Genomic DNA, 26,578 nt, shown 5'->3' with positions numbered 1-26,578 from the left:
GTTAAATAAAATGCTGGAAAAACACAGAAAGGTTTTAATAGTAGGAACTTCAGTTTCTTGAGAGTTCAGAGTCCTCCTACAATCTATTTATTTTTTTGTAGCTAACAAAAACAAAAGTAAGTGTAGAAAACAACTGTAATGGTTTGCCATGGGATAAGCCCAAAAACTGAGATCATCCTGCACTTAGGTCTTGGAAGTGACATAATTGTGCTAAGTTGTAAGTCTGCTCTTACTCTTGAAATAAATCTGTTCCATTTGTAATACTTCTAACACTGCTAGACTCGTACTCTGTGGAGGCTAAATAATGGAGAAAATTAAAGCAAATTTCTCTACACTTTTGAACGAACAATTTCCAACATCATTTTGGAGGGACTTAGATGATCTATGAGTATTAGATGATCTGTCAATAATGAATTTCTCTGTGGATCTGTCATTTCAGTCATGACAACCTATTCAGCTTCTGGCTTCTCCACTGAGGCTGCCAATAAGCAGTGCAGCTCTATGAGAAGTCATGTCACAGACACCAGTGTCAGTCAAAAAAATGGATACAAGAAAATTGCAAATTCTAAACCCAACCTACAAATGGTACATCTTTCCTCATAACTTGGAATCCTAGATAGCTTCATTCATATTCTTTCTGGTCCTAAGACACTTGTGAAAATACTGAGTACAACAAGGTTCAAAGTAGGCATCTGTGGGATCCAACTGAAATGTCCTTTGACTTCTTATTTTGGCAGCAAACCAGTAGTACCCACCTCAACACAATTTATCTAGATTACACTTCTCTTATTAACTACAGAGAATGTCATATCAGACAGAACAAAAACTTTGAGAAACAAAGACGGGTGATGTAAGCAGTAGGCAAGAAACTTCTGGACAAACGTATCTTGACTTTGGGGTTTGTTGCTACTGACAGTGAAGTTTTCTTGTTTTCTATTTCCTTTCCTTAAACAAAACAAAACAAAACAACAAACAAACAAAACAAAACAAAAGAGGCACAGAAGTGTCATACCCAACTTAAATAGCTTCTTATGATAGCTAAGGACAAAACTCTCCTTTCTGAATTTCATGGCTTCTATTATTCAAACTCTTAAAGTAACTCCTTTGTCCTCTCTTATTGAGATTGGTTTTTTCCACAGAAACTACAGAGAGGCATTTTCTTTTAAACAGAGGGCATTCATATGCCATTAAAAGGAAAGCAACCACCAGAACCTGGCCACCTGAATACATCCAGTCTTCTACCACTGGATGCGATGGAACCTTATCATGTCCTATCTGTTGCAGGATATATAAAGTTATATGTTGCTCTGCAGTAAAGTATTTCTCTATTAAGCTCCAAGAAGCTTGGTAAGAGCTGTCAGGTTTAGGACCTGCTTTGATGACACATTTTAGATGAGCCCAGGAGTGCTTCCAGAGCAAAGTTTACAAAGCAGAAAGTGCACATTGACAGAACACAGAAATGAGACCAAAGTCCCTTCTGTTTGCCAAACATTTCACAATTATCTTTCTAGTCCATGAGAAGAAAGTGTGGACAGAGAAACACAAATGTGGATTAATATGTTTTTGTACAAAACATTAGGGTTTTTTTACTTGTTAATTATTGGTGCCTACACTGCCAGGAAATTCTTACAAGTTGCCTCGGATGTTTCTTTTGCTTCTTCATCCTGTTTACAGAGAAAAACTAGACTCCCTGTGGGTCTGATCCTTCACAATGAACCAAATGGAAAGGTTTCCACTTACTTCAAAGAGAGCAGTATCTGGTGCTAAGTAAGATTCCTTGTTTGGCATAATAGAGGTTACATAAGGTAAAACTTGTTTTTCTACAGCAGTTTTCTAGGTGACTTGGCTGCTGTATCCCTTGCAAATACTACCTCCTCTTCAAATACCTTGTGCAGTTCTACTGATAATCCCAGCTGGGTTTTCACATTATCTGATCCAAGCTGTGCCAGTCTGTATGATGTCCAGCATGCAGAGATGCAGGAGGTGCTCACTGTTGTAGTTGGCAACTCAAAGAGTAGGGGTTTTTAAGCAAAATCACCCTGTGTACATCAACTATCTGAGTAGCATCAAGAATGTTAAGAAAACCCAAACAAGCAACAAACCAACTTCTGGATCGTGTCAGAATAAATTCTAGAAATAGATTCCTGTGCTGTTTTTTTTTTTCCAAAAAATAAAACTGAATATGGATTTCACCTCTGCCCATAATGATCTGAAAACATAGAAGATCATACAAATTAAAGAGGAGAAGGTAGTAATTAATTACATTAACTACATGAAAAGGAAGGGGTGTTGCTGACACCTTTGCTTCTCCCAGAGGACCAAAGCATTTCACAGAAATCCTTGTGTAAACATGCAGGTGGATGAGAAAGTTTCAGATAATTATGTTCAGAGATGATAAAGCAGCTGACAGGGGAGCATCATGGAAAGGTTCTCTATAATTTTAGTGGATAGTTTTAGTGAGATCCTAGTTTCCTAGGACAAGATGAGTTTCAAAACTGTGACTCTAAATTACAGTTAAGTACTCAATTACTTAATTACAGATATTCAGACTTTTCTTGTAGGTCACATCCAGAAGTTCCTATTTTATCTCATTGTTGTGAAAGTCACCAGAAACCTTAACTGAAGATTACCTACATAAATCTAAGGAAGGGTTTTACTATATATCCCATGCTTCTCTTGCTGTTTCAGAGTGACTGTGAGGAACACACAAATATCAAATACTCAAATGCACATCATGTAATGCCTCCATTACTACTATGAGCTGGTTCTTGGCAAACCCCAAAATCAACACCCCCATCCTTCTGAGTTGTTAAAAATTTTAATCCAAGCAAAAAATATGGCACATAGTAGTTTTATAAGTTGTATCCTCCAAATTCAAGCATACTTCTGGATTGGTGTCTGAGATGTCTCCTTTCAAAAAATGTATTAATTCTAACAGTTTCTTATGGTTCCAACTCAGAGGCTACATCAGATATCTCCTAGAATTGCCAGTTACTGCAAACTTGCAGTAATAGTTCAGATGAAAAGATCTTAAAGGTTTCAGAGTCCTGTTCAGTACTGATTTAGGCTCTGTCATCTGGGTTCCTCTCCATAGTGTTTGTGAACATTTCTGATTACACTGGCTCTTGAACACTAGACTCATATTTTAAGACAAGGAAGTTGTGTTAAACACCCCACCCAACAGAATCAGCACCACTTTGCATTACAGCCATTTCAGCTGGAATATCAGGGATACGTGTAAGCAGTAGTTCACCCAGTTCTGAACTGGCATTCAGGTAACGTTCAGGAAATGTTAGTTCTAAAACAGTTCTAGGAACCATTCCTAGGGATTTTAGCAGCAAGTTCTTCCCACCCCCTGCCTTTCAACTTAGCACTGAGCAGGAGAATTTTTGTGCTGCTCTGCAGCCTCATCCACTTGCACTGGCTGACACTCTCCCTTTTGGAAGGCACAAACCCTGACTTCTGTTGAGCTCTCAAATTTAATTAATCTGTGAGTGCTACTTTATTTTATGAAAGATGACTAACTGGGCTGCTTTGGTGTACCCTGACAATACACCCTGGCATACTGCATCTTTAAATTGCTTGTTGCACACAGGGCGTGTGGGCAGTGTTTCTACCTTCTGATCACAATCCGTGTGTTCAACTTAATATCCACACAGGTTCTCCATGAGCTCTACTGAGAACCTGTGGTTTTCAGCCAGAGCATCTGGCATTCATACCATCAACATGAAGTTGTGAGTGTCTATGGTTTAGTGAATAACCACAGTTTTGATGGTATGATCCATATAATGTTCCAGTCAGCAGGAATTCTGCAATTATAAAGTCAACAAGTTTTTCATATATTTTATTATTGTTGTGGAAATGTCTTTTCCTGCTACTGAAGTCCAAATCAGAAAAACATGCCTATTCAGGAATGGTGTTTAAACACATGCTTTCCTGAACCAGGACTCTGTGTAGATCTTCCCATGGAGACACTCATCTTACTTGTAGGAAACTGTCTCTTATTTTGTGGGATGGGCTGGCAAACAATTTTCTATGTCACATAATTATCCTTTAAACACAGCTTTTCTTAAAAGTAATGGCTATGGGTGAGCTATTTTAATGCATTTTAATGTTATTGCTTAATTGCTGTCATTAATCGTGTTTTTTTCTTGTTTTAATCACTTAATAGATGTTCTCTGCTACTTTCATCTCTATGCAAGAGCCATAATAGCCCTGCTAGTAGGAACACTTTATTGGAAACAAAAGTAGATACATTTCAGGGCTGGTAAAGTATGCCTTGAGTTCTGTGTATGAATGCCAGAGAGAGAAATAATTGATCACCTCACAGCTATCAGCCACCACTTGCTCTCAATACCCTCTCTGATGTGCCATTTTACAGCAGATTTCTGAGGTTTCGTTTAAGCTCCATGCAATACCTACAGCTCTGACCCTCTAAGTGGAATCTGACTCAGCCACCAGCACTAGGAAGATGCTGTATGTGACAATCACAGAAGCTGCTGTGTTGGTCTCATACATTAAGCCCCAATTTTAAGCTCCCTTGGGACTGAACAGACTGCTGTGTTGTGTTGTCCTCAGCTCACCTACGTGTTACTAGAACAAAAGTTTTCAGTCTTTTACCAAGGCTTTTCAAGGCCTTTCAGCCAGTTCACTCATCCCAAATAAACCTCCCAATAATTTCTGGGTACATGGAGTTTGTAATTTTATACTTGGGTAACAGGTGCACACAAAATCTGGAGAAATTTTGCACAGGATTATAAACGAGTTTCATATTACCTAGTGCAAAAGTTATGAAATCCTACATGCATGTCCTTGCCTTGCTTCACCCACTGTGCTGGAAGGTTTAGCTTTGTACCCTTTAGGTATTTAGAATCCTTTTCTTGCTGTGCACAACTAAATTGTGGATTTTCTTGGAGATCAAAACTTGTATGGGCTCAGGTGGCCTTGCCCCAGCTGTCCCAGCTCTTCTTATCTCTGCCAAGTTCCCTCAGACCTAATTTACCAAAGTGACCAAGTATGAGCCAGAAATTCATTTCCCTCAGAAAACACCCATATGTGTACTAGTTGTTAGACACTTACACTTTTGCCAGAAACCAGCAAGTGACGTAGGAAAATGATGGGTTTTTCCACTCCTGTTTAGAGCAGGAATTTTAACTGTCAATAAACCCATAGCAGGCACTGTACTCTGGGAGTTACTCCCAAGCCACCCATTCCTTTAGGTCTTTGTGAATTTGAAAAAGCTGGAGGAAATTTTAATTTGGCCTCTTAAGCTGAAGGAAAATTTTAATTTGGCTTCTTAACACATGTGCTCTACCCAGGACCTGATGGTGAAGGATTTATTATAAATCTGCATGGATACATCTCTTCCTTTGGAGAGGCAACAGAGCCCTTTTGAACTGTAAGAGAAACAAAGCAGAATAACAGACCCTGTTTTGTGTGTAACCACTCAAAATGACCTAGAAAAGAGTCCTTTTACTCACAGCAGGTAAGGGACTAGCCTCTGATGTCATTGCAAACTGCTGTATCCAAAATTTCTCTGGCAACATCACAAAGTGAATACAGAGCCCAAAGACAAACATTTTCTCCGAATCAGCAGCAGTTGCTCAGTTCTGGAAGGCTTCCAAATTTAACCTTCATTCATTAGGAAAAAAGCTCCAAAATAGACTGAGAATAGCCTAGGAAAAAGAGCAACAAAGGTATCACATGCTGAAAGGACAAAAGGTGTAAGAAACTAAATAGGCAGAGAGAAAGCAAGAGGCTTCAGGTATTATATGAAGCTGAACAGAGTTTAAAAAATCAAAAAAATTGCAAGACAATCAGATGGAAATTTTTCACTCCCTCTCTTGGCTGTGGATCAGAACTCAGGTGAAGAAACTTTGTGAAGTCAAAGGTTATTAAGTATCATGTAATTTCTTGGAACAGTTGTATGAAAACAGGGTACGGTTCTATACTCTGCCATAAATCATCAGGAACTACTGGATTAAACTCACGTCTCAGTATAGTAGATCAAGCTAAATGACTGGAGCTGATCATCCTGGTACTGAAATCCATGAAGCAATAACCTCCTCTATGTCTTGATTCAAAGCTGCTCAGGTGGTAGATACACAAATCAAAGCCTTTGGCAGCCATATGAGACTTGTAGCAGCATGACTGTACTGTGAGGCAGATGAGGGAATTAATCCAGATTAAATATACTAGTGCCAAGGAGAAAAAAAAAGCAGTTTTAATTTTTTTTTTAACGTGGTTTGTTTCAAAGCCCAATTTACACATCTCAGGGCAGGATGCAGAATGTGATAGCATAGAAAGAAGTAGTAAGGAAAGCAGAAATGTCTCAAATTGAGATTGCCCCCAAAGACTTTACCTCATGAAAGCACAGCCTGAGAACACAGCTGCTATACTGAAACATAAACACAGACCCGGCTTTCAAGTGGCCATTAAAGCCAATATGACGGTGATTGAGAGTATAGCATCATATTTTTGTTCCTTTCCTGGACTAATAATATCCTGTAACTGCAAATATGCCAGCATATAAACTTCTACACTTTGCAAAAGTTTATTAGCAAACTGGAAGCTTGATGTAGCCAGAATATCAGTATTTAAAGCAGCAGTTTTCATCTTTCAAGGCTCGTAGCATGCATTAGTGACATCAGGAACCCTGGCAGAACACAGTCAGAAAGCAGAACTGCAAGAATACAAACTATTACAGGTTATGCACACAGTGCTTTAGACTAGTTTTATGAAACAGGGAGGTTTATATGATCACACAGTTTGCCTGTCTGCCAGTGCATCTATTTCCCTGATCCATTTCCCACAACAACTTTGGAAGGTACCATCCAGTTTCAAAATATTTTGTCAGAGCAACTGAACTCTCAATACAATGATGGTCCAATAGACAGGAAAGGTCCTTGGAGACAATTAAAGTTATCACAGTAATGAGGAGAAGATGAAGGGAGGTGTCATAGAAATAAATTCCATCATGTTTCTGAAGCACTTACTGCAGCAAGAGCACTGTGGAAAGGCCCATACAGGCCTAAATGCTTTTGTATCTAAGGATCAGTACACGTAAAGTGATGCAGTGTCACAGGTTGGACATAGAGGATAAAGTGAAATACAAGAGATGTGAGACAGAAATCTCCTGGGTCTCAATCTTTCTCCTGCTGTACCAGTGCATTTATATGTATTCCTATTAATCTGTGTCATAAACTAATTGGGCTTTAGCTGAAAGCTGGCTAGGATTCCTAATTGATGGCATGACTCTCATATAAGCCTCTGCTCCTCACACCTTGCTTTCAATCTCCCTCCACCTGTATTGCCAGCTCCAAATCTAGAAAGAAGATTTATTGTTGGTTTTTTTCCTTCAGATCCCTCCTAGTAGTCAGATATCTTAAAGCTTCCAATGACACCAATCTAGTGGCAATCAAAGTACTATTATGAGGGTCCAGAAAGCAATAAAAGGACTTTAACAGCTCTGACCAGCCCCACCTGGGACTCCTACCCATGCTCTCTGACCATTGGCCAGAGGCCTCCATTTAAGCTCAGCCCTGTTTGAGCTGTGCTGTAGATGTGCCTGCCTGCCTCTTGGATGGACTTTAGGCTTCTGCTGTATGTGGCTTCCCTGCTGGTGGGCTCCCTCATATGTGCTGTAGCTTATTTCTCGTCCTGCCTCCTGGATGGAATTTGAATGCATGTTGTGAGTTTGTTTCTGGGCCTGTCTATTGTGGCTCCTGAATTGTCCCTGGTCCATCCTCCTGTTGTTTCAAGCTGTCAAAGGACTGTGGTACCCTCCTTGGTCTGCCCACTGTGCTCAGGGTGGTGCCTGTCTCAGTAAGGGCACAGTCTGGGCTGAGGTAATACTCAGCTTATAGTTCTTCAACCCTTGAAGAGCAACTGCTCCTTGCTGCTCCCTGACAGTTACCATTATCTCCTCATAACTCTGCCCCTGATTTCTAATGCATAGAAAAATATCAGTGTAGTTCCCCATAATCTTTACTTCTCTGACTGTGTTCTCTGCCTTCACAGGATAATTGTGTTCCAGTGTGTCCTCAGGTTTTGCATTTGGTAGAGAGCACAATTTTCCAGTTTTTTGGACCCACTTTTGGGAGAGAGTAGACTTCAGCAGTGAATGACAGGTCAGGGACATGCTTGCTTTCTTTGTGTTGGTGTTGAGTGCAACTCTCATGTTCTCTCTTCCCTAAGTAGATATCCCATTTCCTATTTTATCTGACAGCTTCCAGTATTTCTTTCTTTTTCCTTCCTGTACTTTGGTCTCTGCCTGCCTCTGCTATCTCTTCCTCTCTAACAGAAAAAAATTGTCTTGTTACTTGCAGCCAGCTCCCTTACCTTTATTCACCTCATACTTAAGTGTAACAGGTCTCTCCCCCAGCTCAATTTCTCCTGCTCTAACCAGTGCTCCTGCAATGGCCACTTATATCCATGAATCACCTTGACTGTGTCCTACTTTATCTGTTTTTCTCTGCTCTCTTCTCCTACCTAACTCCTTTCTGTACTTCATGATGCACTCTCCTCCTTAGCTCTTTTCACTTATGAATACTGTCTGAGATTACTTTCCATGAAAAAATCTTCCATGAGCTACCCATCCACAGACAACACATGGTAGACTTACTTTATCTTTTACCTTTGTCCCAATAGCCTTCAATTCTCTTTTCTTTGTTCTTAAATCTCTATAAAAATAAGTTAGTTCTCAGACATAACACTTTCTAAGAAGTTTAATGTCAGCTCCACTGTTTATTTCTGCCTGCTTGGTGGCTCTCCTGCCTGTTGGCTGCTTGGCTTTCCAACCCTTTTGTCTAAGCCAGTCATCTTTCCACATATATTTGGTAAACTGTTCAGTAGCAGAGATGGCAGGCAGGAAGCTTCCTTTATGCCTCTATCCTACTCACAACATGCCATTCCTAGGTAGCCTCCACAAACTGCAGTTTGCAACAAACCAGTGAGCAAGCTAACACATCTACTTATCTCCAAAGAACTGGACTCTCCTTTTCTCACTGAATTTTCCTATTTACTTTCTGAATAATTGTTCACGAGTGTTCACACCATCTGTGCTGTGTACTGTAAGCACAGGGTCCTGTGGAATAATGAATATTTGATCATGTCATTCAAGGTTGAAACAAGGTTGCATGGTTTAATTCTGCTCTTTCTCAACTGTACAATCATAGCATTTCTTTAATGTATATTTATTTATATATATATAATGAATGCACAGTTTTTTATATATTTGTCTAAAAAACCCCCTGGGCCAACTTACAAATTGCACATTGAAATACAGCAGCATTTTCTTAGGAAGTTACTGAATCCAAGGTTTTGTATTGGCTCCATTTTGGAATGAGCTGTAAAATTCAGACAGCCTAAAGTTTGGGGACATCAAAATCTATGGTTCTTGGTCAAGTTTGTTATCTTCCTCTCTCCTGGTTATTTTCTCTGTTCTATGGCTTCTGAAAAGCAGTCAGTGTGTCCACAGGGGGAATTTATAAAGCTGAAGAGCCCGACCCAAACAGGGAGAAGCTTGACGCTGTTGCTTATTGTGATCTTTGCCTCTGTAATTTGTCATCTGCTTTAGGGCTTTGAACATGGATGCCTTTCTTGTACAAAGGTCTGGAGAAGCATCACATAAGGTGCCACATGCTGTATCCTCCTGAGGTTTACTGGTGCTGAGCTCTGACAGAAATGCATACCCTGAAGTCTGTGCTCAGTCTTCCATGAGGAGGCAGCCAACCGCTCTGTGCAGCAGCAAATCTGCCAGCTGGCCAGAGAGGGGCAACGGCATCAGCTGCAGCCTGTCCCCTCCGTGAGCTACATGACATATCTGGTCTGGGAGGATTAGAAACCAGGGGAGCGGAGAGCAAATTGCTGCAGGGAGCTGGGTTTGGGGGCAGGGGAGAGCATTCATGCAACTGCTCTTTTGAACGTTGGTCTCTTGATCCCAAGCTACCTGCTACATGAGATGGGGGAGGAGGGACTGCAAAGGGAGAGCCTGACTTTCAGGAAAGACTGTGGAGAAACAAAACTCACATTAGTGGTGAGATTAAAGGATTAGATTCAATTCACACCCCAGTCAAAATGAAATCTCAGCCTCTGCTTTCTGTGGAACGTGCAGTGGGCTAGAGCTGTGACAGTGATGTTACAGATCTTGGCATCCTCAACAGTGCACGGAGGGAGAGGGGTCCAGTCCCTCACTTCTGTACATTTCCTCCTCTACTACAAGGGTCATCTTGCATATGAAATATCACTAATGAGCAGCTTCTCTTGTGATGGGTGTACAATGGGACCTATGGTCCAGCCTTTCCCTTTCTCCTACTCCATAGCTGGATATTTTCTCAAAGGATTTCTCAGGGCATCCTTTCTGTGAGACACTCCAAACAGGTACTGGAATTCCTTTTCTTAATTTCAAAGAAAGAAACCCAACCCCCAAAAAAACCAAAGGCAACAAAAAGCCTCCTTTAAAGCACTTATTTGATGTAGCTCAATACTACAGAATCTAGTGCAGTGAATTATAATCCATAATGGAACTGACTATTATTCTTGGTGTATGAGGTGACTTGACAACAAACCAGTTTCATTAGTAATTTTCCATTTGAAGGCTGGACCAGCTCAGTTTCCAAGTTCAGTTTTCTGGTGTGAACACTTGATTCCAAAACTGACATATATTAGAATATTCCTGTTATTGACATTCGTTTTTGTGTTCCAGTGAAGACAGCTAAGTACAGAGGAAGCAAGCTCTATTTTCAAGTAATTTTCCAAGCAAATAGCCACAGAGATAATTCTACTATTCAGCTAGTTTTAGTTGAGACTTTTTGTGCCTTTTTTTTTTCCCCTTCAAATATTTTGTGAACTGTTGTTTCCTAGCTTAGATGGGTTTATATGCTTAATGCTTGTAGATCAGCCCCATTCTTCAGTCATGCCAGCTCTCATTCATTTTTGTTGAACATCTTCCAGTTTCTCATTTATCTGGTAAAAAGATGTCCAAAACTGACTACAGTACTTCAGGTACAATTTCCTATCCACCTGGAGTAACAGTGCTCTTAGTTATGCAGCCAAAAATTTACTGGACTTTTTTGCTAACCTATCCCTTGAACATTCCTATGTAGGTTGGTGCCCACTGAACCTGTGTCTCTTCAAACATCAGTGCATTCCTCAGGGAATATGTGGTTTGGGTTGGTTTTCTGCAGGTATATTTGGGGTATTTTTTTCAGGTTTAATATTGGTGCCACATTTATAACTGTGCTAGGAGGTCCAGGATTACTTTGTCATTCTTCTAACAATTTATAATTTAGTAATTACTGGTGATTTTATTGACCTATAGTTAATCACATTTCTGGAGCACTGTTAATGTCAGATAAGACAGGGTACAACACCCTCTGCTAGGCCATGTTCTCCTGTGGCACAACTCTGCTAGGCAATTTGGTGTTGCCTGGAGGTGACTACCTGCTCAGGCTCATTGCATGCTCTTGCCCTAAACTTGTAAATCAAAAGAAGCTGTGGTAGCTTACCCAATTTAAATAGTCTAGAGGCTGTTCATCAATGTAGTAGTAAAATAGCCAGTTGGAGAGTTAAAAATAATTTTTTGCCACATATGTTTAAACTGGAAGATAGAGGGACAATCTACATCACTAGTGACTCTGTGAAGAGGTGAAACCATCTATTTCAGCTCCAAGCTCTGTGGGTTTCCTAAAAGTGCCAGGCAGCTACGTGGGAGCTGTGCAGAAGTCCCACCTTCTTGTGAGGCTGGTGGGTGCTCCACTATGTTCTTGCTTGTAGCTATTTGAATGTGTTCTCTTTTTCCTGACAGGTCTATGGGAAGTGTGTATGTAGACACAACACAGCAGGGGACCACTGTGAAAAATGTGCACCCCTATACAATGATCAGCCTTGGAAGCCAGGAGATGGGAAAACAGGGGCACCAAATGAATGCAGAAGTAAGTGAGAGGGAGTTTACTGATCCAGGCTTTCCGGATGAACACCAACCCTGCCAGCAGGCAAAGTTCCCTAACAAAGAATTTTGTGGATTTACACTAATTTACAGAAACTAATTGCACTGATTTATAGAAACTGAGGAAAAGTTGCTGGTCATTGATGGAAAACTTCAGCATGTGTGTTGTTTCACTGCAGCTGACCCATTTGGGCTATTGGAAAGTGGACTTTACAAGGCAGAAATCTGTTCTTCATGCACCTACATCCCCTTAGGTGTTCTAGTATCCTTCAGTTTTGTGCAAGGCTTATGATACTGTCAGGTTGGTTTGGCTCCCTGTAAGGACACCACACAGCTCACAGCCACCCAAGCTTACCAGACCCTGTTTGGACTCTCACTCTGTTGCAATTTCTAGTTTCTTATGAAAACCAGGGATTTCGGGCAGACAAAATGTGTTTCAGATGTTTCCTCTATGGTTTGTGGTAGGAAAACGAGACCATTTGAGTAACACTGTTGTGTCTATTACATAAGCCTGAAATGCATTCTCCCATTTCCCACCAGAGTGTCGCTGTCACAACCATGCTGACAGCTGCCATTTTGACCTGAGTGTCTGGCTGGCATCAGGAAAGAGCAGTGGTGGAGTCTGTGACAACTGCAAGCACAACACGGAGGGACATCGGTGTCAGAGGTGCAAACCGGGGTATTACCGAGACCAAGGGAAGCCCATGTCTTCTCCTGAGGTCTGCAAACGTAAGTGACTTGTTACATCAGGTGAAGACAAATGGTAGAATAATCATTAAAATAATTATTAAATGAAAGGAATAAGTGGCTCCTATAAAAGTAGCTAATGAGTATTAGTATCCTTTCTTTGCATCCTGTTCCTAAACTACAGTTTCATGATCAAAGGTCACCTTCCTGATTTTCTGTGTCTATTTCTCCCCCGGTATCACACGGTTGTTCTGCTATAGCTGCTTCAGTTCTCCAAATGCTCTGCATTCTGAGGAAAGATACATTTTCTTGTGTTTGCATTCAAAATAACATAGTTCGTTTTTTCTTGAGGCACATTTTAATTAGCTGGGTTTTTTCTGCATTTCTCAAGACTGCACCTATGTGTACACTAGTGTTAAATTCCATTTGATTGTGCAACATCTGTGCACATAAATGTATATAATAATGGCTGTAGGAGGTGTAGGAAGCATGAGAACATGCATATCCACTTGGGAACAAATACATCAGAGCTCACTCAGAGTTATCTCTGGATTATACAGCTGTATTATGGGGTGCTCTGCCCAATAGCTCATTAACACTTCAGCAGGATGTGTCAGGAAGAAATTCAGTCACAGAGGCACTAATGTGGGTGTACAGCCTCTGGAACAAGGTAGTTTGCACCCATCCAGTCTGGAATATAGCCCAAATTTCCCTTAGTGTAAACATTTCCTAAGTATCCTGCCAGGCTTCACACATCTGATTCCATCTGGCATCTATCTGGGAGGTTGCTATTTCCAACAATATACATAATTTCATTTTCCCCTTTCGACAGTTTTCCTTCCCCATAGCTCAGAGATCAGATCCCAGCACAGAGAACTTCACCGTCTGTCATCTCTTTGGTATCATGTGCTTTTGAAGCTTTCCTCATCCTTTGGTCTTCAAGATTCCTCTTAAAAACTTGGGTTACAAACAGTCCTCTCTCTAGAGCTGTATGGCCTGTGATATTGTTTAAACTTTGTTTGCAACACAACCTACAGTTCTGCTCTTTTGTATTCTTTCCACTGGATCTTAGTGCCAGCACAGACAGCTTTCACCCCCCATTTTCAGTTTCATAACCTTCATCAGAGAACACTACCAGCAGGCTGGGCTGAGGGTGAGCTTATCTAACTCACCCTGTGTTCCCTGGTGACCTCTTTCTATTCCTGCTTCTACTCTGAGCAGGTTTGCTACAGTGAAATATTGTTAAGATAATTAATTGTGCCAGGAGATAGTTTTTGATCTCACAGTACCTGAAAGAATCTATGTATGAACTCTTGTATTAAACAGCAGGGTGATGGTGCAGTAACCAACATCATGTGTAATACTAGATAACCGCCCAGGTCAAGGAGCACTGGAGAGCAGCAAAGGGGGAAAACATTGTTTGAAAATACAGCCTATCTGTGTGGAAACCCTAGAACAGTCTGCCTGTATGAAATCAAACCTTGACTCTACCTCTGCCTCTTTTGTCTGGTTGGGTTACAGGCCTCTCAGTACCTCCTGCCAATACTCTGCATACCAAAAGAGTAGCTGTTCAGAAATTTACCTTGTTGAAAGAGCTTTATTCCTATCCTGCCAATCAAGCACAACAATGTTCTTTTCACCTGGGAACATGCTGCTGCCAGCAAGAAGGCCCCCAAATGCAATTGTTTCCACACTGACTTGCACGCTCAGGCCCAGATAGCTGCCATCCTGCTTATACAACATCCAGATGGCTAGTTTTCTCAGGGCTCCCTGAACAGTCAGTGCAGAAACAGTGGGGATAATTTATTGCAGTCTAACATAGATGTCTGAGATAGATGAGCTGAATTGCCCTATAGATGATATCTATTTCTTTTCCTTGACTTGTAGTATTCCGGATCACCTAGAGTTTCTGTTGGGTGAGATATATCTAACGGGTTTGATTTGGCATTATTGCAAACAGACCCTGTCTGTGCATGATTCAAGTCAATGGGATGTTTCCCAGGCATGTGAAGGCACGCAGGAATGCTTGCCATACCAAGATATAAAGCTATTGCAGCTCACTCTAGAGAGCCTCAGCTTTGAGAGCAGATTGGTGTGTGCATGATGTTTGTAGCCACATGGAAACAGAAGGGATGCTGCAGAAATAGCTACAGAGTTAAGAGAAGCCTGAGAGGGGGTGGTTAGTCTGTGCCTTTTATTTAAGGTGAGAAGACTGATCACAACTACATTTGACAAATTACTTTAATAGATTAGTGGGTTTTTATGGTGAAAGAACTGATTTCCCAAACACTTAGCCATGTGCTTTGCAGGCAGTGTGTGTGAATTTCATGTTATGCTGCACCTCTGCAGAGAATTTTCAGGGAATATTTCACTACTTTGGTTATTATCAGTGTCAGCAGCACCAGCACAGACAGGCATAGCTGTTTTGGTTAGAACAGACTGTCTGATAGAGGGAAGATTTCACCTCCAGAACCATCTTCAGCTCCTTTTGCCTAGAGCTGATATTAAACTGAAAGGCCTCATGCTGGACGCAAGACAGAGGCCCTCTTCTAGTCCATCCTTTCAGTTTGTTTAATTTGTATTGCTATTAACATGAATCTGGTTTGGTCTGAATAAATTATTCAGATTTTGTGACCCTAAAGACAAGAAAAAGTTACTCTTTTGAGCATTGCTAATACGTAAGAAATAAGACAATTAGACTACCAGGTACATTTCTCTCATACCTCAGCCTGCTGATCGTAAATTGAAGAGCAGCCACTTCCAGATTAGCATGCTTGTGAGGATTTAAATTCCAAGGCATCATCTCACTTTGAGATAACCAAGAAAGCAGTGCAAAACTGACAACACTAAACGAAAAACCCACCCACTGGGCAAGTGCTGAAAAGTTGTAATAATCTGCAAGCAGTGGACTGAATGGATGATTTTGGTGAGAGTAACCTAGTCCTCAGCTTCCTATTTTCAACTCAGAGAAAAAAAAAAACAAACACCTCAATGGGAGATCAAAACTTGCCCCTTGTGTACAGTAGATACTGAGCTGGGAAAGGAAATCTGATGAAAAAGCTGAATGAAATGCTGTGCTAATCCCTTTGAGAAAGCACGCTTGAAGAGTGTTCTGCCATCCAGAGCAAAGTCTAGGTTCAGCTGTGACATCCCCCTCAGGCTGCCAGAAAGTTAACAGGACATTGCCCAGGCCCAGAGAGAGTCTTAAAACATTAGTCATAATAATAAGCAGCATTCTCTCTTAATCACTGCTAAGAAAAAAACCCCAAAAGTTGGATAACAATTGGATATCCTGGCACTACCCAAACCACCCTTTGCTGACCCTCTAATGTGAGACTGTAAAGACATTCCCTTAAAAAAAAAAAGTTGAAATTTGACATGCAAGTGTGAATTTGTGTCTTTTTGCCTGTGTCCTGAATCTTTGTTTCTCCTGTTCCTAGCAGCTGGGGATGAATGAGAGCCAGGTCATGTGCTTGTTTTGACACTGCTTAGATCTACATTAAAAAAGGAAGGCATTAAAAGAGCCCCAGAGCAAGGCACACACCTGCCTGTTATTGGGGGTGACAACACAGGATTAAGTAGTTTGGATATAGACTTGTATGGGAGCTTTGACTCGGAAGCCTAATCGTTTCCTAACCAATGGTTAGAAAAGCTCCTGTATCCTTGGCTCTTTCCTGTGGCTTATTCAGAGGCTTAAGGGATCCTTCTGAAATGGCACCATCTTTTGTACTCACCCTTGCTTAGCTTAAAAAATAAAGCAGGCACGTAGACCCATTAAAAAAGGTCTCCAGGAAAACAAGCCTTTTTGCTCTAAGCACAAGGGTTGAAAATTAAAATGTGCCCAGATGCACATGCACACACACACACAGAAAAGCTCTGCTTCTCATCCTTTTACTTCTGAGCAGAGGGAGTGAACTTTTTAATTGTAGTATCACAAAAGCCTGATCACATCTTGGTTCAAAGTCTGACTTAATCAGCCCTGACCACACACACAGCTGTCTATCTTATTTCCTTCATTTAAGAAACATGATTGCCTGAGTCAATCCCAACATCTGATATGCTTTAAAAATTGCCCTGATTTGGTCATATGCTCCAAAGATGCACATGTATATATTTCAGATTCAAAAGGCCTTGTTTCCTTTTTTCATTTTGCCTGTTTTTCATCAAATAGCCAGTCTGCTCATAGCCATATCTTATGTTGTATTATTAGACAGAAATTGAAGGCAAGATACCTCAAAGTCCACTGAATTACTTGGAGCAGTTGCTATTTTTCTTTAAGTTTGAACCATATTGTTAGAGCCAATATTACATTTTACATCTGTGTCTAATTACACAGGAAAGACAGCTGTGCTGAGGGCAGATAAATGTATTGAGGACTTGAGTGGAGTCTGCTGTATGAATTATTCATTTTCATTATTCCTTGTCTCCTCCTTTTTACAGTAGTTTCTGACAAAATAAACTGAGCATAAGAGTGAGACTAAAAGGCAAGAGGATGCTTTGTGGCACTTTGTAACTGATAGCCAATCCTAAAGTACAATGATGAAATTTTTCATTACACTTCTGTCAAGAGAGAACACAAATAAACCAGCCATCTCTTAACCAGAACTGTCTGCACACTGTCCCCAACATAATTGATGATGCCTTTAACAAACAAGGCCATTGTCATGTTGGCTGGTGTTTTGTTAGTTAGGGAGGCGGATGGAGAGAAAACTAGGGTTTGCCAGGAGAAAAGAAGTAAAAATCAGCAGGGAAAGATGCTGTGTTGTCAAGTATTGGGAAATGTAGAAGGGTGAGGTTTTGGAAACTTGCTTTATCTTTCCTTAATGGTGAGGTTTATCTGCAAATCTGTGGTACTATTAAACAGATCAAACCCAGTCATCAACAGCTGCCCCTTCAGCATGTGACAAGTGGGCTCTTATTTTGGGAGTTACCTTAGATGCACAACTGGGATTTTGGCCATAATACTCTGGAAGCCAGACAATGTACACACCCAAGCTGAAATGCTAAATAAACACAGACTGAGTAAAGTGTTTGCAAGCCACTTGTATAACTCATCTGAGAGTGTTGAGCATTTATTGATACAGCTTGCTTTCTGACCCACTAGAAGCTGTCCCAGTTTCTAATTGGGGAATATGCCCCACAGTTCATTTGGGAACATCAGTTTTCCTGAACACCCCAAAATGGAAAAAAACAAACAAACAAAAAAAACAACAAACCCACAAATCACTTTTTTTTCCCCTGTTTCCTCATCAGCTTCTGCCAATGCTGCCAGTCACTGATCTGTACTACTTTCCCTTAGGGATAGGATGGGAGAAGGTTTGATCTTCTTGCATTGGGTCTAGTCTCAGTTGGTAGTCTAATGGTTGTATGACCCTAACTGATGAAACTTGAAAACTGGAACTAATATGGGAATAAAAATGGACCCAGAAGTTGCAGAAATTTAAGGAATTTTTTATCTAAAACTCCACATACTACATACAGAAATATTTCTACATACAGAAATATTACCATAAAATCATAAATCTGGATTCAAGCCAACCCAGATGTTGGCAACCTCTTCTTGTGGCTGCCATAAAGGTAGCATACATTTCCCCTCCTTATTCCCCAATCTGAGACATCCATTTTTCTCTATGATGGATGGAACTAAGATGTTCCCTCTTTTAGAGTGCTGTAGTTAGCTCTGTAAAAATCTAGGCAAAAATCAGTCAGGTTGAGCAGCAATAAATCAGTAACTATCCTCGAAACAGTCTGTGCTAATGAACATGTCATTGTTACACCTGCTCTCCAGAACTGACAGCAAAATCCCTGGGTTTGCTCCCAAAGTCAAGACTGCTTTGTGGCAAACAGGCAAGCCTGCTGCCATCCGCCAACCAGCTTATTGTGTTGGGTACATTGCCCATGACAGCACGCTTATTTTCTGTCCTTAGGCTATTGTGCTAGTGTCCCTTGAAAACAACTGACTAAGATCTGTCTACAGCAGAGTGTAATAATATTATTAAAAATATTGGCATAAAGAACACAGAGCATGGTGAAAAAATAACTATGTAGTAAGCAGATCATAAGAGAAATTCCCTTTAAAGAAAATTTCTCACCCTTTATCTTGCGTTTTCAAAAGATATTTTCTTATCTTGACTATCAAATACGAGGTTGCAGATGAAAGTGAATCTGTCCCTGCTGCACTTAACACTCTTTATAGTCATATACTGGCTCCTTCCCCTTGGAAAATGATGTGTGGAGTCAGTGTGTTCATTTGGTCTCTTATCTGTGAGCTCATGAAGAAAAGTAGTTTGATTAGAAGCAATGATGGGCAAACTTCAAAAGCTTGGAGATAGTGTTTGGTTCAGATAAGCATCCAAAAGGCTGGCCCCTGATCCAAGCTATCTAAACACCTTGGGTGTCCAACATTTAACTGAAAATCTTTGTTAAAGCCAGTCTTAGCCACAAGATTTTTATTTCTGCTCTCTTCCAGAGGGATGAAATAGTGATGCATTTCCTTTTCAGTCCCTGCTACAAGCAAAATCCAGGGCACACTGCTTTGTTAATAGTAAAAAGGAGCTGAAATATGAAGGCCTGGAGTTCAGCTCAGTTCTCATTTTAATCAAAATTGTTTAAATAGCAGAAAAGAGTGGGTATGTTTATTGGTTACAATTTACTTCTGCAGAGCTGTTGGCAGAAGGCTTGACCATCTCAGCTAGCCTCTGCCCTGATGGAGAGGAGTCAACTGTGTTGGTTTTGCACCACTGTATATTACTTTCCACCTCACTCCCTGATGCTGTCACCTTGGGAATTAACTGGTGGTGTAGGATTATGACAAGTTACTGTCTGTGAAGAGAGAGTTGCCCACAGGAGCTGTAACTATCTGTTTTACTGTCAAGTTGCCTTGAGTTGCCAGGCTGCTGCCAAACTGGTAATAGCATTAGAAAGATCTGAGTTTCTTCTATTTGCTCGTTTCCAGCTACATGTAAAATACATCTGGTGAGCTCTTCTCTCGTTCTGTTTGTCTTCCTTATAACAAATCTGTTCATGTATTTGTACCAAAAAAAAAAAAATAATTCATCATAGAATCATTTTGGTTGCAAAAGACCTGTAAGATCATCAAGTCCAACCATTAACCCAGAACTGCCAATTTCACCATTAAACCATGTCCCTTAGCACCACATCTACACACCATTTAAACAGCTCCAGGGGCAGTGCCTCCATCACCTCCATGGGCAGCCTGTTCCAATGTCTGAAACTCTTTCAGTGAAAAAATTTCTCCCAATATCCAATCTAAATTTCCCCTGGTGCAACTCAAGGCCATTCCTTCTTTTCCTGTCACTTGTTACTTGGAAGAAGAGACCAGCAACTCCAACCTCCTTTCAGGCAGTTGTAGAGAGCGAGAAGGTCTCCCCTTAGCCTCTTTTTCTCCAGGCTAAACAACCCCAGCTCCCTCAGCCACTCCTTGTAAGACTTGTGCTCTAGAACCTTCAACAGTTTAGTTGTCCTTCTCTGGACATGCTCCAGCCCCTCAATGTCCTTTTTGTCATGAGGGGCCCAAAACTGAACACAGCATTTGAGGTGCAGCCTCACCAGTGCCAAGTATAGGGGGACAATCACTGCCCTAGTCCTGCTGGCCACACTATTTCTGATACAAGCAAGGATGCTGTTGGCTTTCTTGGCCACCTGGGCATGATGCTGGCTCACTCAGCTTCCTTACTCATAGACAGTACTGCATGGTGACATGTGCTCCTTAGAACTGGCACTGATGGAAATTTGTGGACTCTATGGAGACAAAAATTGAAAAGATGTTTCAGGTCACCTGAACTACCTGTATAAGCCACATCTGACCCAGAGAAAATGGTAGTTTTGTGATCTCTATGTTCACAAAGAAGACAACACAGGCAGCAACTATCATTTTTTTACCTCATCCATGCTCCTAAATCTTTTTACAAAACGGTTTAAATCACCTGGAAGCCCTTTTAAAAATAAATACATAATGCAGGCTTCCTGCCACCACTTCAAACCCCTGCATCGTCAAGAATTGGCTAGTAGGGAAGAACTGACTTTCATGCATACGTGGCTCCCAGTTGTACTTGTTTTGCCCTGCTTAATGAGTTAACATGAAACATAAACCAACATGGCAAATGTAGGCTAACCATGCATTGCTTACCAGTTCTGACTTAAAACTACTAAGCATAAGGCAGAGGGTATAAGTTTATCAGCCTCGCAAAAGTGTTACTTAACCACATGAACCCTGGGCACATAATCTGTCACCTCTTCATGTATCTCCATAGCTTGCTCCTGCCAGCCGATGGGTTCAGCCAATGCAACTTTCAGCAGAAGCTGGCGATGCCACCCCAAGACTGGATTCTGCTACTGCAAGCCAGGTGTGGCAGGTCCCAGCTGTGACAGATGTCTCATGGGCTACTGGGGTTTTGGAGAAAACGGCTGTCGCCCTTGTGACTGTGCCAGAGACTGCGACCAGCATACTGGAATCTGTTTCACTGGGTAAAGAAGCCCTCCTTTTTGGGTACACTTTGAGATGGGATGCTGTGAAATGAAATGGACTTTAACTGATATACTGCAGCAGTTACAGTAATTGGAGGATGCTGGCGGGTGCACAATCATTTGAAGAGGCGGCTGTACATCATAAAATGTTTCTTGGATACCATTTGGTGGCTGGCACACAAGTGCATTGTATTATTCAAGGCAATCTTGAAATGATGACTTTTTGCAGTGATAATAAGCAGCTCCACAAACCCATAGAAACATGTACAGCATCTTTAAATACATCTGTCTGCCTTGGAAATAGATGGAAGAGGCTGGGGAGCTTGCTTCTCATCTGTGCCCAGGGTAAAATGAATTATAAGGTTTCCCTCTTGTTTCTAGAGGGCAGGCATCTGTCTGTACCCCAAACATGCATTCATCAGCACAGAAACTCTGAGGTATGCTGCATGACTGCAGTTTTATGGGTCCTGCAGGTGTCTTCAGCTCCTAGTGTTTTCAGCAAGTGGTCACTAACTTAAAGTTACTTAATTCAGTAAAAACAAACAAACAAAGCAAAAAAGGCCCAATAGCTATTTACTTTCAAAAAAATGGTTAAAAGTAGTAAGGCCTAAGTAAAAATCTAGATCCTGTGATCTCTCTATATAGCATGAAGTCTTGCTCTTATAGGCACTCCCAGACTGAAGAAAGCAAGCTCTTTTGTTACATGCTACAATCACCTGCTTCCCAGCCATCTCGTGTCCTAACCAAGTCTTCTGTTTTGTGTGTCCCTCCAGCTATGACAATGAGCCATTCTTTAACATCCCCATTGGGGGACGAATCCCTGACCTTGTGCAACTGCCAACCAACGAGAGTGAGGAGGAGTGGAAATGGAATGACCATGAGCAGGGATTTTCTGCACTGAGGCACCCAGGTACCATGTAGAGTCTGGGAACATTCAGAAACTTCACTGAGTGCCAATTCTTTCTTTTCTCCACCCTGACTTGATTCCCCCCACTCATCTCTAGCTTGTCTGTCCCCCACCTGCTGGCAACATTTGCTAATCTGAACTATATAGGTTATCATTCCACTCACACTGTTGTTTTCCAAACCAATTGTACTATCCAACTTCGGGTTTGAAAACTGGTAATTCATCAATAAGATTGTGTGGAAAAAACACTCTCCTTTTGTTGCTGTAATTATAGTCATGATGCTTGTGATTTTACACAGCTCCTTCTCAAGCACTCAGCTGATGTTCAGTATTTCAAATGCTATTTGTAAAAATGTCACTTCAGATGTCATTGAAATATGTCACCTCTGGGTGGAACGCAAGTGATTTTAAGAGTAAAATAGTCCTCACTATGTAACAGCTCAGGAGAGAAAGTTAAGTATACTGTATCTAGCTAAAGTTACAAAACAGGCTTATAGAATGAGGTGGAGCCTTTAATATTTAAACAGGCCTCAGTTCTGCTTGCCACGTATGAAGGTCAGCACCTATCAGCATCAATGGTTTTGTAAGACCTAGAGATTACAGTGGAACCTATTGCATATTTTTACTTTTCTGAGAGGGATATTACCTTAATAGCAGCAAGGATCAACATTTCTTAGCTTATGGGATCAAACGAAGATATTATCATTTACAAGTTTTACACCTGGATCTGATTCTTACAAATCACTTTATTGGTATCAGTTTATTAACTGCACAACAGGCCACATGAGGGCTGCATTTCGCTTGACAGTACTGATCAGACTTAAAAACAATTATTGTATCATCTAACAAGAAACAGGTTTGCAAATAACTGAGCTCACTCTCAAACTTACTCTTTAGATCCATCCAGATTATGGAAACTATGTATATATATAACTTTATAACTGAATCTAACTTGCTTTTCTTTTCTCTCTCATGTCCTGGCCCTTCTTCAACCCTTTGTATTCTGCGGTTCCCCTGCTAGAAAAGTGTGTGTGCAAAGAAAAGGTGCTTGGAAGTGTCACTGACTTCTGCCAAATGAAATATGCTTATGGTAAGTGGGTGACGTGCCCTCAAGGTATGACATCATTTCACAATGTTCTCTCTATGCACTCTATTAGCTGATAGCTATGAAAAATGACAGGAATGGCTAAGTCATTAAATAAGAGATAAGATTTCTTCTGCCTTTTTTTGTCTCATGACATGTCCAACTTCTGGTCAGAATTTAATAGCATTTTTCATGCAAGGCTCTGTGGTTCTCTTTTCCACCCAGTCAGTTTCCCTCTTTACAGCAGCAGGAAGGCTGGAATTGTAACTCAGTAGAATGGCTGGCTTCTACATCAAGAACAAATGATATAAACCTTGCATCTAAACTGTCATTGTTTTTGCCCTCATTATGCAGGTTCAAATGGCCATGTTTGTTTACCAAGAATGTATTTAATAATGTAGTTAATGAACACCTGGTTCATGCCATTACTTGAAGGAAGAAAGGAAAGTTCTGGGATCCAAAGGTTTGATGTGCTTGTGTCATGACACAACAAAGCCTGCATGTGGAGCCAATCCAGATGAGACTACTCTGCCAAAAAGTTATGGGATCTTTTTAAATTAAAGGAACAGAAATTTATCATGGCAACCAGATGTTGGGCCACAAAACAAAAATGCCTTTTTTGGTTTGTTTTGCAATCATGGAATTTTAGCCGTGTGACATGGCTGCAGTCTGGTGGGAAACTTCCTGACTTCCTTCCTGTAGAGCAGACAGTCCCTTCCCACAGGACAAAAATGTTGAGAGGCCAGTGTAAAAGCTAAACAGAAGTTTTCAAACTGTAAAATATAAAGCCTAGAACTAGTACACTTAAAACCAGACTGTTAGCTGATGATCTGTTTTTTCCACCCTTCTCATGTATACGTACAAGTGCTTTCCTATGATTTCCAAGCATTTGACATCATGCCATTAAAAAGAGTTGCTAAACAACAGGGTGAAAAGATCAGTTAACTACTTCAATAGAAAAATCTAGTTTTTCTTCTCCATATTTAGAACTGACTGAAGTGGATAAGCACTGGTATGCACCTTCTGTACAACTGCAGCGTTTTTTTCATATCTTCTTTCAAGGTGTTAATATTCTAACTTTTAGCAACATCAACCAAAATTAATTGTAGTTGTCTATTTTGATATGTTTTCTGGCAGTGATAAAAGCAAGAATCCTATCAGCTCATGACAAAGGGACCCACGCAGAAGTTGTTGTGAAGGTGAAGAAGGTTCTGAAAGCAGGCAAAGTGAAAATTGCTCGAAGCAACAGAAGCATTTACCCAGAATCTTGGACCAACAGGGGATGTACTTGTCCCATTCTCAATCCAGGTAAGGACAAAATGCTTACTGGGTATTTTTGTTCCCCTGTAAACAGCGGTGACAATTCATTATGAACATTAGCTGTGGCTACTCAACACTTCCCATCAGTTTTTTCAGGACAGAGTCCTTTGGTTCATCCACACCAAAGAGGGAGTCAATAGACAGCTGCAGTAAAAAGCATTTGCTTACCAGAGAACAAGGTTTTACCAAAAAGCCCAAACATCCTGGAAATGTTTTATTTTCTGTGACTTTATTTGATCTTCCAGAATATTTGTGACTAGAAGCAAGTTTGTAAGAAAAATCCCTGTATTTTTATGTTCAAAGAGTTTTCTTTCTCACTCTGTATTCTCACATCACCCTGTACTTCTTTTTTGAAAAAAAACTAGAAATTTTTCAGAAAATTTTGGAAATTGGGAGGAACTGAACTTCTCTTTGTAATGGTTTCAAATAATGAAATTAAATTCTCCTTCTTTCTTCTACTGTAAATTCTAGTGAATGTAATGGTTTGTTCCATCAGAGCCTCAAGCTGTCAATTGCAGCCCATTGGAAACCAGTCACGGGTGAAAGCATAAAACCAAATTAATTTAATTTCAAACTAAGACAAGAAAATGTTAAATCATTAAAAATATTTTTTAAGGAAAAAAAAAAAAAAAGCTCCTCTTTTTTAAACCAATTTAGGATAGGTCTCTAGGTTTGCCTCCTAATCACATTCTATCAGAATGAGCCATGTTTGTTAATTTTTAATTACAGACATCTCCATGCAGCAGTGCAGTGGAGAAGCAGGGTAGTGGAAAGCAGCAACCCCAGCTCTGCTGCAGGCAGAAACATCACACTGTAGACTGCAAAGCTCCACACTAGTGCTGAGTAATGTTGCCAGTGGCTGAGCAGATACATTCCTCAATTCAACATTCCCTATTGCTGTTTTTCCAACTTAGTGGACCATAGAGATGAATATGTTTACTTGAACAACAGCTGAAATCTCTATGTAAATCTTGGAATTTACAAATTTGAGCCTGGACTCTATTTTTTTTCAGGTAGAATCAGAGAATCATTTAGGTTGGAAAAGACCTTTAAGACCATAGAGTCCAACTGTAAATCTAACACTTCCAATTCCTTCACTAAACTATATTCACTATTCAGCCTTACAGCACAGAAAGTGCTGACTTGCCATCACTCTAAAAGCAGCACCTGATAGACAAAAGGAAAGGAATTCCTTGTGCTTCACTTCAAATGTAAGATTTGATCTAACATTTCAGACAAGTTTGCAGCTGAGATTAGCCACATAAATGAGACAGCTGTTTTTGGAAAGACTGTGTCAAATCAAACTCTCTACGAATTTTTCCTGTTATGACAAAATGAGTGGTGCTGTCTCAGAAACACATTTTGTCTTCTGTTATCTGTAACAAGTGAAAGGCTGCATCTCAGTGTGCACTGAAGTGTAATTTGGACTCAGAACTCTCTTTTGGGGGGGTACTTCTTGAATTTGCACATAACATTTTTGGCTTAATGTAGTCCAAATGAATAAGATGTTTTCCTCAAACTCCACTGGCACAGTCATGCATAATTAAGTATTTGTCAGTGCTACCTGTGAAACTGTGGGAGCTCTGAATCAGCTATGAATAAAGCATGTTGCTTAAATACAATGAGAGTGTATCTGATCCCACGTGGATAATAAATGAGGGAAAATATTGCAGGACCTCCTTCTCCTTTGCACCTCTCTAACTCTACTTTTGACCTCTTTACAAACACAGGACTAAAGACATATAGCTCAGAAATGTAGACGCTAGAAATACATGTGTTTTGCCATTATCTATTGTTATAAATCATACCTATGGACAGGTGCCCATCACTGCATTAGCAGTTGCTTTCCAGCACACAACTATCAAGAAGGAGGGCAATAGTGGCAGGAGGGGACAAAGGCATAAGTAGCTGCCACCAGACCCCTACAGATCTGTGTGCAAAACCTCACACATAACTTGCTATGGATGTGCCTTAAGGTTATCATCTAGAAAGTCTAGCTTACTGTTTTCATATATAATACCACCTTCCACATCTGTTCAGATCAAATTCTGCTACTCTCCCATACAAGCCAGGGGTAAGGCAACTGACACACATGGAGTCAGAATAGCTGAAGATCAGACTCAAACCTGGCTGTCTGCACAAGGAG

At 40.6% G+C, this 26,578-nt stretch overlaps 1 protein-coding gene across 1 annotated transcript in view; it reads left to right on the top strand.

The window, feature by feature from the left end:
- Positions 1-26,578, top strand: part of LOC127388441 (netrin-4-like) — a 53,288-nt gene that overhangs the window by 22,867 nt on the left and 3,843 nt on the right. Inside the window, exons 4-9 of the mRNA XM_051627932.1 lie at positions 11,807-11,933; positions 12,488-12,676; positions 20,908-21,121; positions 21,895-22,031; positions 23,050-23,118; positions 24,250-24,420. Of these exons, the coding sequence (XP_051483892.1) occupies positions 11,807-11,933; positions 12,488-12,676; positions 20,908-21,121; positions 21,895-22,031; positions 23,050-23,118; positions 24,250-24,420 (907 nt within the window). The remainder of the gene's footprint in view (positions 1-11,806; positions 11,934-12,487; positions 12,677-20,907; positions 21,122-21,894; positions 22,032-23,049; positions 23,119-24,249; positions 24,421-26,578) is intronic.

This window comes from Apus apus, chromosome 9 (assembly GCF_020740795.1).
Source record: "Apus apus isolate bApuApu2 chromosome 9, bApuApu2.pri.cur, whole genome shotgun sequence".
In the NCBI taxonomy this organism is placed as follows: Eukaryota; Metazoa; Chordata; class Aves; order Apodiformes; family Apodidae; genus Apus; species Apus apus.
The sequence above is the reverse complement of the archived record's forward strand: the minus strand, read 5'-3'. Positions and strand labels throughout refer to the sequence as shown.